Source organism: Dendropsophus ebraccatus, chromosome 9 (genome assembly GCF_027789765.1).
Source record: "Dendropsophus ebraccatus isolate aDenEbr1 chromosome 9, aDenEbr1.pat, whole genome shotgun sequence".
Lineage (NCBI taxonomy): Eukaryota > Metazoa > Chordata > Amphibia > Anura > Hylidae > Dendropsophus > Dendropsophus ebraccatus.
This window is the reverse complement of record NC_091462.1, coordinates 120,025,767-120,039,496: the sequence shown is the minus strand read 5'-3', so window position 1 is coordinate 120,039,496 and position 13,730 is coordinate 120,025,767. Positions and strand designations below refer to the sequence as shown.

At 50.3% G+C, this 13,730-nt stretch overlaps 1 protein-coding gene across 9 annotated transcripts in view; it reads left to right on the top strand.

Annotated features, from left to right (window-relative positions):
- GREP1 (glycine rich extracellular protein 1) overlaps positions 1 to 13,730 on the top strand; it is an 86,831-nt gene that overhangs the window by 32,429 nt on the left and 40,672 nt on the right. For 5 of the 9 annotated variants that reach the window (XM_069982410.1, XM_069982411.1, XM_069982407.1 and 2 more), the window contains exons 5-10: positions 7,787 to 7,819; positions 8,124 to 8,165; positions 8,303 to 8,329; positions 8,812 to 8,844; positions 10,065 to 10,091; positions 11,586 to 11,627. In XM_069982410.1, coding sequence (XP_069838511.1) covers positions 7,787 to 7,819; positions 8,124 to 8,165; positions 8,303 to 8,329; positions 8,812 to 8,844; positions 10,065 to 10,091; positions 11,586 to 11,627 — 204 coding nt within the window. The remainder of the gene's footprint in view (positions 1 to 7,786; positions 7,820 to 8,123; positions 8,166 to 8,302; positions 8,330 to 8,811; positions 8,845 to 10,064; positions 10,092 to 11,585; positions 11,628 to 13,730) is intronic. The other 4 variants (XM_069982409.1, XM_069982415.1, XM_069982408.1 and 1 more) reach the window with 2 other exon arrangements.

Below are 13,730 nucleotides of genomic sequence, written 5' to 3'. Positions count from 1 at the left end.
TCTGTCCTCCTCCTCATACATCTTCTGTCCTCCTCCTCATACACCTTCTGTCCTCCTCCTCATACATATTCTGTCCTCCTCCACATAAACCTTCTGTCCTCCTCCTCATACACCTTCTGTCCTCCTCCTCATACATCTTCTGTCCTCTGCCTCATACATCTTCTGTCCTCTGCCTCATACATCTTCTGTCCTCTGCCTCATACATCTTCTGCCCTCCTCCTCATACACCTTCTGTCCTCTTCTTCCTCCTCATACATCTTCTGTCCTCCTCCTCCTCCTCCTCCTCCTCATACATCTTCTGTCCTCCTCCTCCTCCTCATACATCTTCTGTCCTCCTCCTCCTCCTCCTCATACATCTTCTTCTGTCCTCCTCCTCCTCCTCCTCATACATCTTCTGTCCTCCTCCTCAAACACCTTCTGTCCTTCTCTTCCTCATACACCTTATGTCCTCCTCCTTATACACCTCTGTCCTCCTCTGCTTTATACACCTTCTGTCCTCCTCCTCCTCATACATCTTCTGTCCTCCTCCTCAAACACCTTCTGTCCTTCTCTTCCTCATACACTTTATGTCCTCCTCCTTATACACCTTCTGTCCTCCTCCTCCTCCTCATACAATTTCTGTCCTCCTCCTCCTCATACATCTTCTGTCCTCCTCCTCCTCCTCCTCATACATCACCTGTCCTCCTCCTCCTCATACATCTTCTGTCCTTCTCTGCCTCATACATCACCTGTCCTCCTTCTTATACACCTTCTGTCCTCCTCCTCAAACATCTTCTGCCCTCTTCTGCCTCATACACCTTTTGTCCTCCTCCTCATACACCTTCTGTCCTCCTCCTCATACACCTTCTGTCCTCCTCCTCATACATCTTCTGTCCTCCTCCTCATACATCTTCTGTCCTCCTCCTCCTCATACACCTTCTGTCCTCCTCCTCATACATCTTCTGTCCTCCTCCTCCTCATACACCTTCTGTTTTCCTCTGCCTCATACACCTTCTGTCCTCCTCTGCCCTCCTCCTCATACACCACCTGTCCTCCTCCTCATACATCTTCTGTCCTCCTCCTCATACATCTTCTGTCCTCCTCCTCCTCATACACCTTCTGTTTTCCTCTGCCTCATACACCTTCTGTCCTCCTCCTCATACATCTTCTGTCCTCCTCTGCCCTCCTCCTCATACACCACCTGTCCTACTCATACACCTTCTGTACTCCTCCTCATACACCTTCTGTCCTCCTCCTCATATACCTTCTGTCCTCCTCCTCATATACCTTCTGTCCTCCTCCTCATACACCGTCTGTCCTTCTCCTCCTCCTCATACAACTTCTGTCCTCCTCTGCTCTCCTCTGCCTCATACACCTTCTGTCCTCCTCTTCCTCATACACATTCTGTCCTCCTCCTTATACACCTTCTGTCCTCCTCTTCCTCATACACCTTCTTTCCTCCTCCTCCTCATACACTTTCTGTCCTCCTCCTCTTCATACATCTTCTGTCCTCCTCTGCCCTCCTCCTCATACACCACCTGTCCTCCTCCTCATTCATCTTCTGTCCTCCTCCTCATGCATCATCTGTGCTCCTCCTCATACACCTTCTGTCCTCTTCTTCCTCCTCATACACTTTCTGTCCTTTTCCTCATACACCTTCTGTCCTCCTCCTCCTCAAACACATTCTGTCCTTCTCTTCCTCATACACCTTATGTCCTCCTCCTTATACACCTTCTGTCCTCCTCTGCTTTATACACCTTCTGTCCTCCTCCTCCTCAAACACATTCTGTCCTTCTCTCCCTTATACACCTTCTGTCCTCCTCCTCATACAATTTCTGTCCTCCTCCTCATACATCTTCTGTCCTCCTCTGCCTCATACATTACCTGTCCTCCTTCTTATACACCTTCTGTCCTCCTCCTCAAACATCTTCTGCCCTCCTCTGCCTCATACACCTTCTGTCCTCCTCCTCATACATCTTCTGTCCTCCTCTGCCCTCCTCCTCATGCACCACCTGTCCTACTCACACACCTTCTGTCCTCCTCCTCATACACATTCTGTCCTCCTCTTCATATACCTTCTGTCCTCCTCCTCATATACCTTCTGTCCTCCTCCTCATACACCGTCTGTCCTTCTCCTCCTCCTCATACAACTTCTGTCCTCCTCTGCCCTCCTCTGCCTCATACATCTTCTGTCCTCTTCCTCATACACATTCTGTCCTCCTCCTTATACACCTTCTGTCCTCCTCTTCCTCATACACCTTCTGTCCTCCTCCTCATACACCACCTGCCCTCCTTCTTAAACACCTTCTGTGCTCCTCCATATACATCTTCTTTCCTCCTCCTCCTCCTCCTTATACACGTTCTGTCCTCCTCTGCCTCATACACCTTCTGTTTTCCTCCTCATACATCTTCTGTCGTCCTCTTCCCTCCTCTGCCTCATACACCTTCTGTCGTCCTCCTCATACACCACCTATCCTCCTCCTCATACACCTTCTGTCCTCCTCCTCATACACCTTCTGTCCTCCTCCTCATACACGTTCTGTCCTTTTTCTCTTACACCTTCTTTCCTCCTCCTCATACACCTTCTGTCCTTTTCCTCATACACCTTCTGTCCTCCTCCACATACACCTTCTGTCCTCTTCCTCATACACCTTCTGTCCTCCTCCTCATACACCGTCTGTCCTTCTCCTCCTCCTCATACAACTTCTGCCCTCCTCTGCCTTATACACCTTCTGTCCTCCTCTTCCTCATACACCTTCTGTCCTCCTCCTCATACACGTTCTGTCCTTTTTCTCTTACACCTTCTTTCCTCCTCCTCATACACCTTCTGTCCTTTTCCTCATACACCTTCTGTCCTCCTCCACATACACCTTCTGTCCTCTTCCTCATACACCTTCTGTCCTCCTCCTCATACACCGTCTGTCCTTCTCCTCCTCCTCATACACCTTCTGTCCTTTTCCTCATACACCTTCTGTCCTCCTCCACATACACCTTCTGTCCTCTTCCTCATACACCTTCTGTCCTCCTCCTCCTCATACACCTTCTGTCCTCCTCCTCCTCATACACCTTCTGTCCTCCTCTTCCTCATACACCTTCTGTCCTCCTCCTCATACACCACCTGTCCTCCTTCTTATACACCTTCTGTGCTCCTCCACATACATCTTCTGTCCTCCTCCTCCTCCTAATACACCTTCTGTCCTCCTCCTCCTCATACACCTTCTGTCCTCCTCTGCCTCATATACCTTCTTTCCTACTCCTCATACACCTTCTGTCCTCCTCCTCCTCCTCATACACCTTCTGTCCTCCTCCTCATACACCTTCTGTCCTCCTCCTCCTCATACACCTTCTGTCCTCCTCTGCCTCATACACCTTCTGTCCTCCTCCTCATACATCTTCTGTCCTCCTCCTCCTCATGCACCTTCTGTTTTCCTCTGCCTCATACACCTTCTGTCCTCCTCCTCATACATCTTATGTCCTCCACTTTATACACCTTCTCTCCTCCTCCTCCTCCTCCTCATACACCTTCTGTCCTCCTCCTCATACATCTTATGTCCTCCACTTTATACACCTTCTCTCCTCCTCCTCCTCCTCCACCTTCTGTCCTTCTGGTACATCTTATGTCCTCTTGCACCTTCTGTCCTCCTCCTCATACATCTTATGTCCTCATACACCTTCTGTCCTCCTCCTCATACACCTTCTGTCCTCCTCCTCATACACCACCTGTCCTCCTTCTTATACACCGTCTGTCCTCCTCCTCCTCATACACCTTCTGTCCTCCTCCTCCTTATACACCTTCTGTCCTCCTCTGCCTCATACACCTTCTGTCCTACTCCTCATACACCTTCTGTCCTCCTACTCATACATCTTCTGTCCTCCTCCTCCTCATACACCTTCTGTTTTCCTCTGCCTCATACACCTTCTGTCCTCCTCCTCATACATCTTATGTCCTCCACATTATACACCTTCTCTCCTCCTCCTCCTCCTCGTACACCTTCTGTCCTTCTGGTACATCTTATGTCCTCTTGCACCTTCTGTCCTCCTCCTAATACATCTTATGTCCTCGTGCACCTTCTGCCCTTCTGGTACATCTTATGTCCTCATGCACCTTCTGCCCTTCTGGTACATCTTATGTCCTCGTGCACCTTCTGTCCTTCTGGTACATCTTATGTCCTTGTGCACCTTTTGCCCTTCTGGTACATCTTATGTCCTCGTGCACCTTCTGTCCTCCTCCTCCTCATACATCTTATGTCCTTGTGCACCTTCTGCCCTTCTCATACATCTTATGTCCTCGTGCACCTTCTGTCCTCCTCCTCATACATCTTATGTCCTCCACTTTATAGACCTTCCCTCCTCCTCCTCCTCCTTATACACCTTCTGTCCTTCTGGTACATCTTATGTCCTCTTGCACCTTCTGTCCTCCTCCTCACACACCTTCTGTACTTTTCCTCATACACCTTCTGTCCTCCTCCTCATACACCACCTGTCCTCCTTCTTATACACCTTCTGTCCTCCTCCTCATACACCTTCTGTCCTCCTCTGCCTCATACACCTTCTGTCCTCCTACTCATACATCTTCTGTCCTCCTCCTCCTCATACACCTTCTGTTTTCCTCTGCCTCATACACCTTCTGTCCTCCTCCTCATACATCTTATGTCCTCCATATTATACACCTTCTCTCCTCCTCCTCCTCATACACCTTCTGTCCTTCTGGTACATCTTATGTCCTCTTGCACCTTTTGTCCTCCTCCTCATACATTTTATGTCCTCGTGCACCTTCTGCCCTTCTGGTACATCTTATGTCCTCATGCACCTTCTGTCCTTCTGGTACATCTTATGTCCTTGTGCACCTTTTGTCCTCCTCCTCATACATTTTATGTCCTCGTGCACCTTCTGCCCTTCTGGTACATCTTATGTCCTCTTGCACCTTCTGCCTTTCTGGTACATCTTATGTCCTCATGCACCTTTTGCCCTTCTGGTACATCTTATGTCCTCGTGCACCTTCTGTCCTCCTCCTCCTCCTCATACATCTTATTTCCTTGTGCACCTTCTGCCCTTCTCGTACATCTTATGTCCTTGTGCACCTTCTGTCCTCCTCCTCATACATCTTATGTCCTCGTGCACCTTTTGCCCTTCTGGTACATCTTATGTCCTTGTGCACCTTCTGTCCTGCTGGTACATCTTATGTCCTCGTGCACCTTCTGTCCTCCTCCTCCTCCTCATACATCTTATTTCCTTGTGCACCTTCTGCCCTTCTCGTACATCTTATGTCCTTGTGCACCTTCTGTCCTCCTCCTCATACATCTTATGTCCTCGTGCACCTTCTGCCCTTCTGGTACATCTTATGTCCTCATGCACCTTCTGTCCTTCTGGTACATCTTATGTCCTTGTGCACCTTTTGCCCTTCTGGTACATCTTATGTCCTCGTGCACCTTCTGTCCTCCTCCTCCTCCTCATACATCTTATTTCCTTGTGCACCTTCTGCCCTTCTCGTACATCTTATGTCCTTGTGCACCTTCTGTCCTCCTCCTCATACATCTTATGTCCTCGTGCACCTTTTGCCCTTCTGGTACATCTTATGTCCTTGTGCACCTTCTGTCCTGCTGGTACATCTTATGTCCTCGTGCATCTTCTGTCCTCCTCCTCCTCCTCATACATCTTATGTCCTTGTGCACCTTCTGCCCTTCTCGTACATCTTATGTCCTCATGCACCTTCTGTCCTTCTGGTACATCTTATGTCTTCGTGCACCTTCTGCCCTTCTGGTACATCTTATGTCCTCGTGAACCTTCTGTCCTTCTGGTAGATCTTATGTCCTCATGCACCTTCTGTCTTCCTCCTCATACATCTTATGTCCTTGTGCACCTTCTGTCCTGCTGGTACATCTTATGTCCTTGTGCACCTTCTGCCCTTCTGGTACTTCTTATGTCCTCTTGCACCTTCTGCCTTTCTGGTACATCTTATGTCCTCATGCACCTTTTGCCCTTCTGGTACATCTTATGTCCTCGTGCACCTTCTGTCCTCCTCCTCCTCCTCCTCATACATCTTATTTCCTTGTGCACCTTCTGCCCTTCTCGTACATCTTATGTCCTTGTGCACCTTCTGTCCTCCTCCTCATACATCTTATGTCCTCGTGCACCTTCTGTCCTCCTCCTCATACATCTTATGTCCTCATGCACCTTCTGTCCTTCTGGTACATCTTATGTCCTCGTGCACCTTCTGTCCTCCTCCTCCTCCTCATACATCTTATTTCCTTGTGCACCTTCTGCCCTTCTCGTACATCTTATGTCCTTGTGCACCTTCTGTCCTCCTCCTCATACATCTTATGTCCTCGTGCACCTTCTGCCCTTCTGGTACATCTTATGTCCTCATGCACCTTCTGTCCTTCTGGTACATCTTATGTCCTTGTGCACCTTTTGCCCTTCTGGTACATCTTATGTCCTCGTGCACCTTCTGTCCTCCTCCTCCTCCTCATACATCTTATTTCCTTGTGCACCTTCTGCCCTTCTCGTACATCTTATGTCCTTGTGCACCTTCTGTCCTCCTCCTCATACATCTTATGTCCTCGTGCACCTTTTGCCCTTCTGGTACATCTTATGTCCTTGTGCACCTTCTGTCCTGCTGGTACATCTTATGTCCTCGTGCATCTTCTGTCCTCCTCCTCCTCCTCATACATCTTATGTCCTTGTGCACCTTCTGCCCTTCTCGTACATCTTATGTCCTCATGCACCTTCTGTCCTTCTGGTACATCTTATGTCTTCGTGCACCTTCTGCCCTTCTGGTACATCTTATGTCCTCGTGAACCTTCTGTCCTTCTGGTAGATCTTATGTCCTCATGCACCTTCTGTCTTCCTCCTCATACATCTTATGTCCTTGTGCACCTTCTGTCCTGCTGGTACATCTTATGTCCTTGTGCACCTTCTGCCCTTCTGGTACTTCTTATGTCCTCTTGCACCTTCTGCCTTTCTGGTACATCTTATGTCCTCATGCACCTTTTGCCCTTCTGGTACATCTTATGTCTTCGTGCACCTTCTGTCCTCCTCCTCCTCCTCATACATCTTATTTCCTTGTGCACCTTCTGCCCTTCTCGTACATCTTATGTCCTTGTGCACCTTCTGTCCTCCTCCTCATACATCTTATGTCCTCGTGCACCTTCTGTCCTCCTCCTCATACATCTTATGTCCTCATGCACCTTCTGTCCTTCTGGTACATCTTATGTCCTTATGCACCTTCTGTCCTTCTGGTACATCTTATGTCCTTATACACCTTTTGCCCTTCTGGTACATCTTATGTCCTCTTGCACCTTCTGTCCTTCTGGTACATCTTATGTCCTCTTGCACCTTCTGCCCTTCTGGTACATCTTATGTCCTCTTGCACCTTCTGTCCTTCTGGTACATCTTATGTCCTCATGCACCTTCTGTCCTTCTGGTACATCTTATGTCCTCATGCACCTTCTGTCCTTCTGGTACATCTTATGTCCTCATGCACCTTCTGTCCTTCTGGTACATCTTATGTCCTCTTGCACCTTCTGTCCTTCTGGTACATCTTATGTCCTCATGCACCTTCTGTCCTTCTGGTACATCTTATGTCCTCATGCACCTTCTGTCCTTCTGGTACATCTTATGTCCTCTGGCACCTTCTGCCCATATCCTAATAGATCTTCCGTGTCCTTCCTCATTAGCTTCTGCCCTTCTCCTCATAGATATACTTTCTGTCCTTCTGGTAAGATCTGTTTTTATTCTCATACACCACCTGTTCTCGGTAATGTTCTTCTTAGGTTTTCTATCTCTGATTCTCATCTTCTTTCTCCAGGTCTTGGACAGTTTTCTTCAAAGCAAAAGCCAGGTAATATAACCATTATAGGTCTGCTGCTTCTCTTCTTCATGGATGGTGACATCCTCAGACTTCTCTACAGCATTAAATCAGCCCAGTCAGGTTTACTGCTGCAGATAGAACATAGGGGGCTTCATGAGACAAAGTCAGGTCCTGTGTACTATCTACGACTCCCAACCAGGACCAGGCATAGAGCAGAGAGAGCTCAGAGATCCCGCCTCCTTATCTTCCCATCCTTTGTGAAGACCCCTGGAGCGGGAGAGCCCCATGTCTCCTGGAGAGCACCATTCCCTTCATTGTCATCATTGTCTTGCAGGTTATGGAAATGGAAATTACCTGGGTAATGTTCTGGCACAAGGTAAGTATGCCCCCACTCCCCCAGGGTGCCCCTTTACAGGCTCATGGCGGTTTGTGAAGTGTTTATCCTCCCCTTCTCATATTCTGTGCCCGCTCATATGGTGGATCAATTTATTTATCAATATTTTAAAATTTCAGGTATTGGAGCGAAACCATCGAAAGCTGGTACGACCCATCCCCCACTAACCCTTCACCAATTATAATAAGTGTCCACTTTGCTCCACCTTCCCTTCCATAGTAGTGTCTTTGCTCCACCTTCCCTTCCATAGTAGTGTCTTTGCTCCACCTTCCCTTCCATGGTAGCTTCTTTGCTCCACCTTCCCTTCCATGGTAGCGTCTTTGCTCCACCTTCCCTTCCATGGTAGTGTCTTTGCTCCACCTTCCCTTCCATGGTAGCGTCTTTGCTCCACCTTCCCTTCCATGGTAGTGACTTTGCTCCACCTTCCCTTCCATGGTAGTGTCTTTGCTCCACCTTCCCTTCCATGGTAGTGTCTTTGCTCCACCTTCCCTTCCATAGTAGCGTCTTTGTTCCACCTTCCCTTCCATAGTAGTGTCTTTGCTCCACCTTCCCTTCCATAGTAGTGTCTGCTTTGCTCCACCTCTTGCTATCATTGCTCCTCCCAGCTGACCTCTTTTGTGTCCTACAGGTTATGGAGCTGGTGGATATCCAAACACTGGAGGTAACAGCTAACCCCACCCCCCTGGTGGCCCCTCCATCCTTTATGAGACCATTCTAACCCCCCCCCCCCCAATCCTTATACCCAGAAATATTATCCCATTTGGATCCCTAAGGACCAATACTGCCCCACAGAGACCACAGGCAATTATGTAGGGCCCCCAGCTTTTCCCAGGAGCAAGACTACCCCCTAGTGGTCACTCTGTGTAAGTCACTGCTCCTCTACTATAGGGAACATTGACATGTGTACTGAGTTACCCAGTATGGATACACCTAGATACACGAGGGATACACTGGTCCTAGATACACAAGGGATACACTGGTCCTAGATACATGAGGGATACACTTCTCGTAGAGAAACGAGGGATACACTTCTCGTAGAGAAACGAGGGATACACTGGTCCTAGATACATGGGGGATACACTGGTCCTAGATACATGAGGGATACATTGGTCCTTGATACATGAGGGATACACTGGTCCTAGATACATGAGGGATACACTGGTCCTAGATACATGAGGGATACACTGGTCCTCGATACACGAGGGATACACTGGTCCTAGATACATGAGGGATACACTGGTCCTAGATACATGAGGGATACATTGGTCCTTGATACATGAGGGATACACTGGTCCTAGATACATGAGGGATACACTGGTCCTAGAAACACGAGGGATACACTGGTCCTAGATACATGAGGGATACACTGGTACTTGATACATAAGGGATACATTGGTCCTAGATACATGAGGGATACATTGGTCCTAGATACATGAGGGATACACTGGTCCTAGATACATGAGGGATACACTGGTCCTAGATACTGTACATGAGAGATACACTGGTCCTAGATACACGAGGGATACACTGGTCCTAGATACATGAGGGATTCACTGGTCCTAGATACTGTACATGAGGGATACACTGGTCCTAGGTACATGAGGGATACACTGGTCCTAAATACATGAGGGATACACTGGTCCTAGATACATGAGGGATACACTGGTCCTAGATACACGAGGGATACACTGGTCCTAGATACACGAGGGATACACCGGTCCTAGATACATGAGGGATACACTGGTCCTAAATACATGAGGGATACACTGGTCCTAAATACATGAGGGATACACTGGTCCTAGATACATGAGGGATACACTGGTTCTAAATGGTATAACCCTGTCATTATTTATTTATTTATTTATTTTCAATTTTTTGTAGGTTATGGAGGAAAATTTCCCAAGTCCGGTGAGGATTGTGGCCCTTAGAGCCCTGTGTGTGGGATTGTGGCCCTTGGAGCCCTGTGTGTGGGATTGTGGCCCTTGGAGCCCTGTGTGTGGGATTGTGGCCCTTGGAGCCCTGTGTGTGGGATTGTGGCCCTCGGGAGCCTGTGGGATTGTAGCCCTTGGAGCCCTCTATATGGGATTGTGGCCCTTGGGGACCTGCGAGATTGTGACCCTTGGAGCCCTGTGTGTAAGATTGTGGCCCTTGGGGACCTGCGAGATTGTGACCCTTGGAGCCCTGTGTGTAAGATTGTGGCCCTTGAGGGCCTGTGGGATTGTGGCCCTTGGAGCTCTGTGTGTGGAATTGTGGCCCTTGGAGCCCTGTGTGTGGAATTGTGGACCTTGGGGACCTGTGGGATTGTGGCCCTTGGAGCCCTGTGTGTGGGATTGTGGCCCTTGGGGACCTGTGGGATTATGACCCTTGGAGCCCTGTGTGTGGGATTGTGGCCCTTGCGGGCCTGTGGGATTGTGGACCTTGGGGACCTGTGGGATTGTGGCCCTTGGGGGCCTGTGGGATTGTGGCCCTTGGGCCCTGTGTGCGGGATTGTGGCCCTTGGGCCCTGTATGTAGGATGATGGCCATTGGAGCCCTGTGTATGGGATTGTGGCCCTTGGAGCCCTGTGTGTGGGATTGTGGCCCTTGGAGCCCTGTGTGCGGGATTGTGGCCCTTGGGCGCTGTATGTGGGATTGTGGACCTTGGGGACCTGTGGGATTGTGGCCCTTGGGGGCCTGTGGGATTGTGGCCCTTGGGCCCTGTGTGCGGGATTGTGGCCCTTGGGCCCTGTATGTAGGATGATGGCCATTGGAGCCCTGTGTATGGGATTGTGGCCCTTGGAGCCCTGTGTGTGGGATTGTGGCCCTTGGAGCCCTGTGTGCGGGATTGTGGCCCTTGGGCGCTGTATGTGGGATTGTGGACCTTGGGGACCTGTGGGATTGGGGCCTTGGGGGACTGTGGTATTGTGGCCCTTGGGCCCTGTATGTGGGATTGTGGCCCTTGGAGCCCTGTGGGCGGGTTTGTGGCCCTTGGAACCCTGTGTGCGGGATTGTGGCCCTTGGGCCCTGTATGTGGGATGATGGCCCTTGGAGCCCTGTGTGTGGGACTGTGGCCCTTGGAGCCCTCTGTGTGGGATTGTGGCCCTTGGAGCCCTGTGTGTTGGGATTGTGGCCCTTGGGCCCTGTATGTGGGATGATGGCCCTTGGAGCCCTGTATGTTGGACTGTGGCCCTTGGAGCCCTGTGTGTGGGATTGTGGCCCTTGGAGCCCTGTGTGTGGGATTGTGGCCATTGGAGCCCTGTGTGTGGATTGTGGCCCTTGAAGCCCTGTGTGTGGATTGTGGCCCTTGAAGCCCTGTGTGTGGGATTGCGGCCCTTGGGCCCTGTATGTGGGATGATGGCCATTCTTCTGTGTCGTACCCCTTTCTATTATATTCATCACCAATTTTTCTCTTCTTCCTCCTCAGGATATGGAGCCGGGAATTATCCTCAGTTTGGAGCTCAAACAGGTACGGTTCTTTCCTTCCTTCCTTCCTCCCTTGCCTCCTTTCTTCCTTCCTTCCTTCCTTCCTTCCTTCCTTTCTTCCTTCCCTTCTTCCTTTCCTCCTTCCATCCTTTCTTCCCTCCTCCCTTCCTTCCTTCCAGCCCTCCTTCCTTCCTTCCCTTTCCTCCCTCCTTCCCTCCTTCCTTCCTTCCCTCCTTCCTTCCCTCCCTCCTACCTTCCTTCCCTCCCTCCCTCCTTCCTTCCCTATTTCCACTCTTCCTTCCCTCCTTCCTTCCCTCCCTCCTTCCCGCCTTCCTTCCTTCCCTCCCTACTACTCTTCTTCCTTCCTTCCTTCCTTCCCTCCCTCCCTCCCTATTTCCTTCCCTCCTTCCTTCCTTTGTTCCTACCTTCATTCCCTCCCTCCTTCCTTCCTTCCTTCCTTCCCTCCCTCCTTCCCTATTTCCATTCTTCCTTCCTTCCCTCCTTCTCTCCCTCCCTCTTTCCTTCCTTCCTTCCCTCCTTCCTTCCTTGCCTCCCTCCTTTCCTCCTTCCTTGCCTCCCTCCTTTCTTCCTTCCTTCACTCCCTCCCTCCCTCCCTCCTCCCTTCCTTCTTATCCTCCTTCCTTCCTTCCCTCCTTACATCCTTTCTTCCTTCCCTCCCTTCCTTCCCTCCTTCCTTCCCTCCTTCCTTCCTTCCCTCCTTGCTTCCCTCCCTCCTTTCTTCCTTCCCTCCCTACTACTCTTCTTCCTTCCCTCCTTCCCTCCCTCCCTATTTCCTTCCCTCCTTCCTTCCTTTGTTCCTTCCTTCATTCCCTCCCTCCTTCTGTCCCTCCCTCCCTCGTTCCTTCCCTCCCTCCCTCCTTCCTTCCCTCCCTACTACTCTTCTTCCTTCCCTCCTTCCCTCCCTCCCTCCCTATTTCCTTCCCTCCTTCCTTCCTTTGTTCCTTCCTTCATTCCCTCTCTCCTTCTTCCCTCCTTCCCTATTTCCATTCTTCCTTCCTTCCCTTCCTCTTATCTTCCTTCATTCCTTGCCTCCCTTCTTTCCTCCTTCCTTGCCTCCCTCCTTTCTTCCTTCCTTCCCTCCTTCCCATCTTCCATCCCTCCCTCCCTCCTTCCTTACTTCCCTCCTTTTTCCCTATTTCCATTCTTCCTTCCCTCTCTCCTTCCTTCCCTCCCTCCCTATTTTCTTCCCTCCTTCCTTCCTTCCTTCCTTCATTCCCTCCTTCCTTCCTTTCCTCCCTCCTACCTTCCTTCCCTCCCTCCTTCCCTATTTCCACTGTTCCTTTGCTCCTTCCTTCCCTCCCTCTCTCACTTCCTCCCTCCTTTCCTCCCTCCCTCCTTCCTTGCCTCCTTCCTTCCTTCCTTCCCTCCTTCCTTCACTACTTCTTTCCTTCCCTCTCTACTTCCCTCCCTCGTTCCTTTCCTCCTTCCTTCCTTCATTCCCTCACTTCTTCCTTCCCTATTTCCATTTTCCTTCCTTCCCTCCTTTCTTTCTTCCTTCCATCCTTCCTTTCTTCCTTCCATCCTTCCTTTCCTCCTTCATTCCTTCCTTCCCTCCTTCCGTCCTTACATCCTTTATTCCTTCCCTCCTCCCTTCCTTCCCTCCCTCCTCCCTTCCTTCCCTCCCTCCTTCCTTGCTTGCTTCCTTCCCTCCCTACTTTCCTCCTTTCCTCCCTTGTTCCTTCCCTCCTTCCTTCCTTCATTCCCTCCCTACTTCCTTCCCTATTTCCATTTTCCTTCCTTCCTTTCTTCCATCCTTCCTTCCCTCCTTCCTTTCCTCCTTCCCTCCTTCCATCCTTTCTTCCTTCCCTCCCTCCCTCCTTCCTTCCTTCCCTCCTCCTTCCTTCTTTCCTACCTTCCTTCCCTTCCTACTACTCTTCTTCCTTCCCTCCTGTCCTCCTTCCTTCTTTCCCTCCCTCCCTATTTCCTTCCCTCCTTCCTTCCTTTGTTCCTTCCTTCATTCCCTCTCTCCTTCTTCCCTCCTTCCCTATTTCCATTCTTCCTTCCTTCCCTTCCTCTTATCTTCCTTCATTCCTTGCCTCCCTTCTTTCCTCCTTCCTTGCCTCCCTCCTTTCTTCCTTCCTTCCCTCCTTCCCATCTTCCATCCCTCCCTCCCTCCTTCCTTACT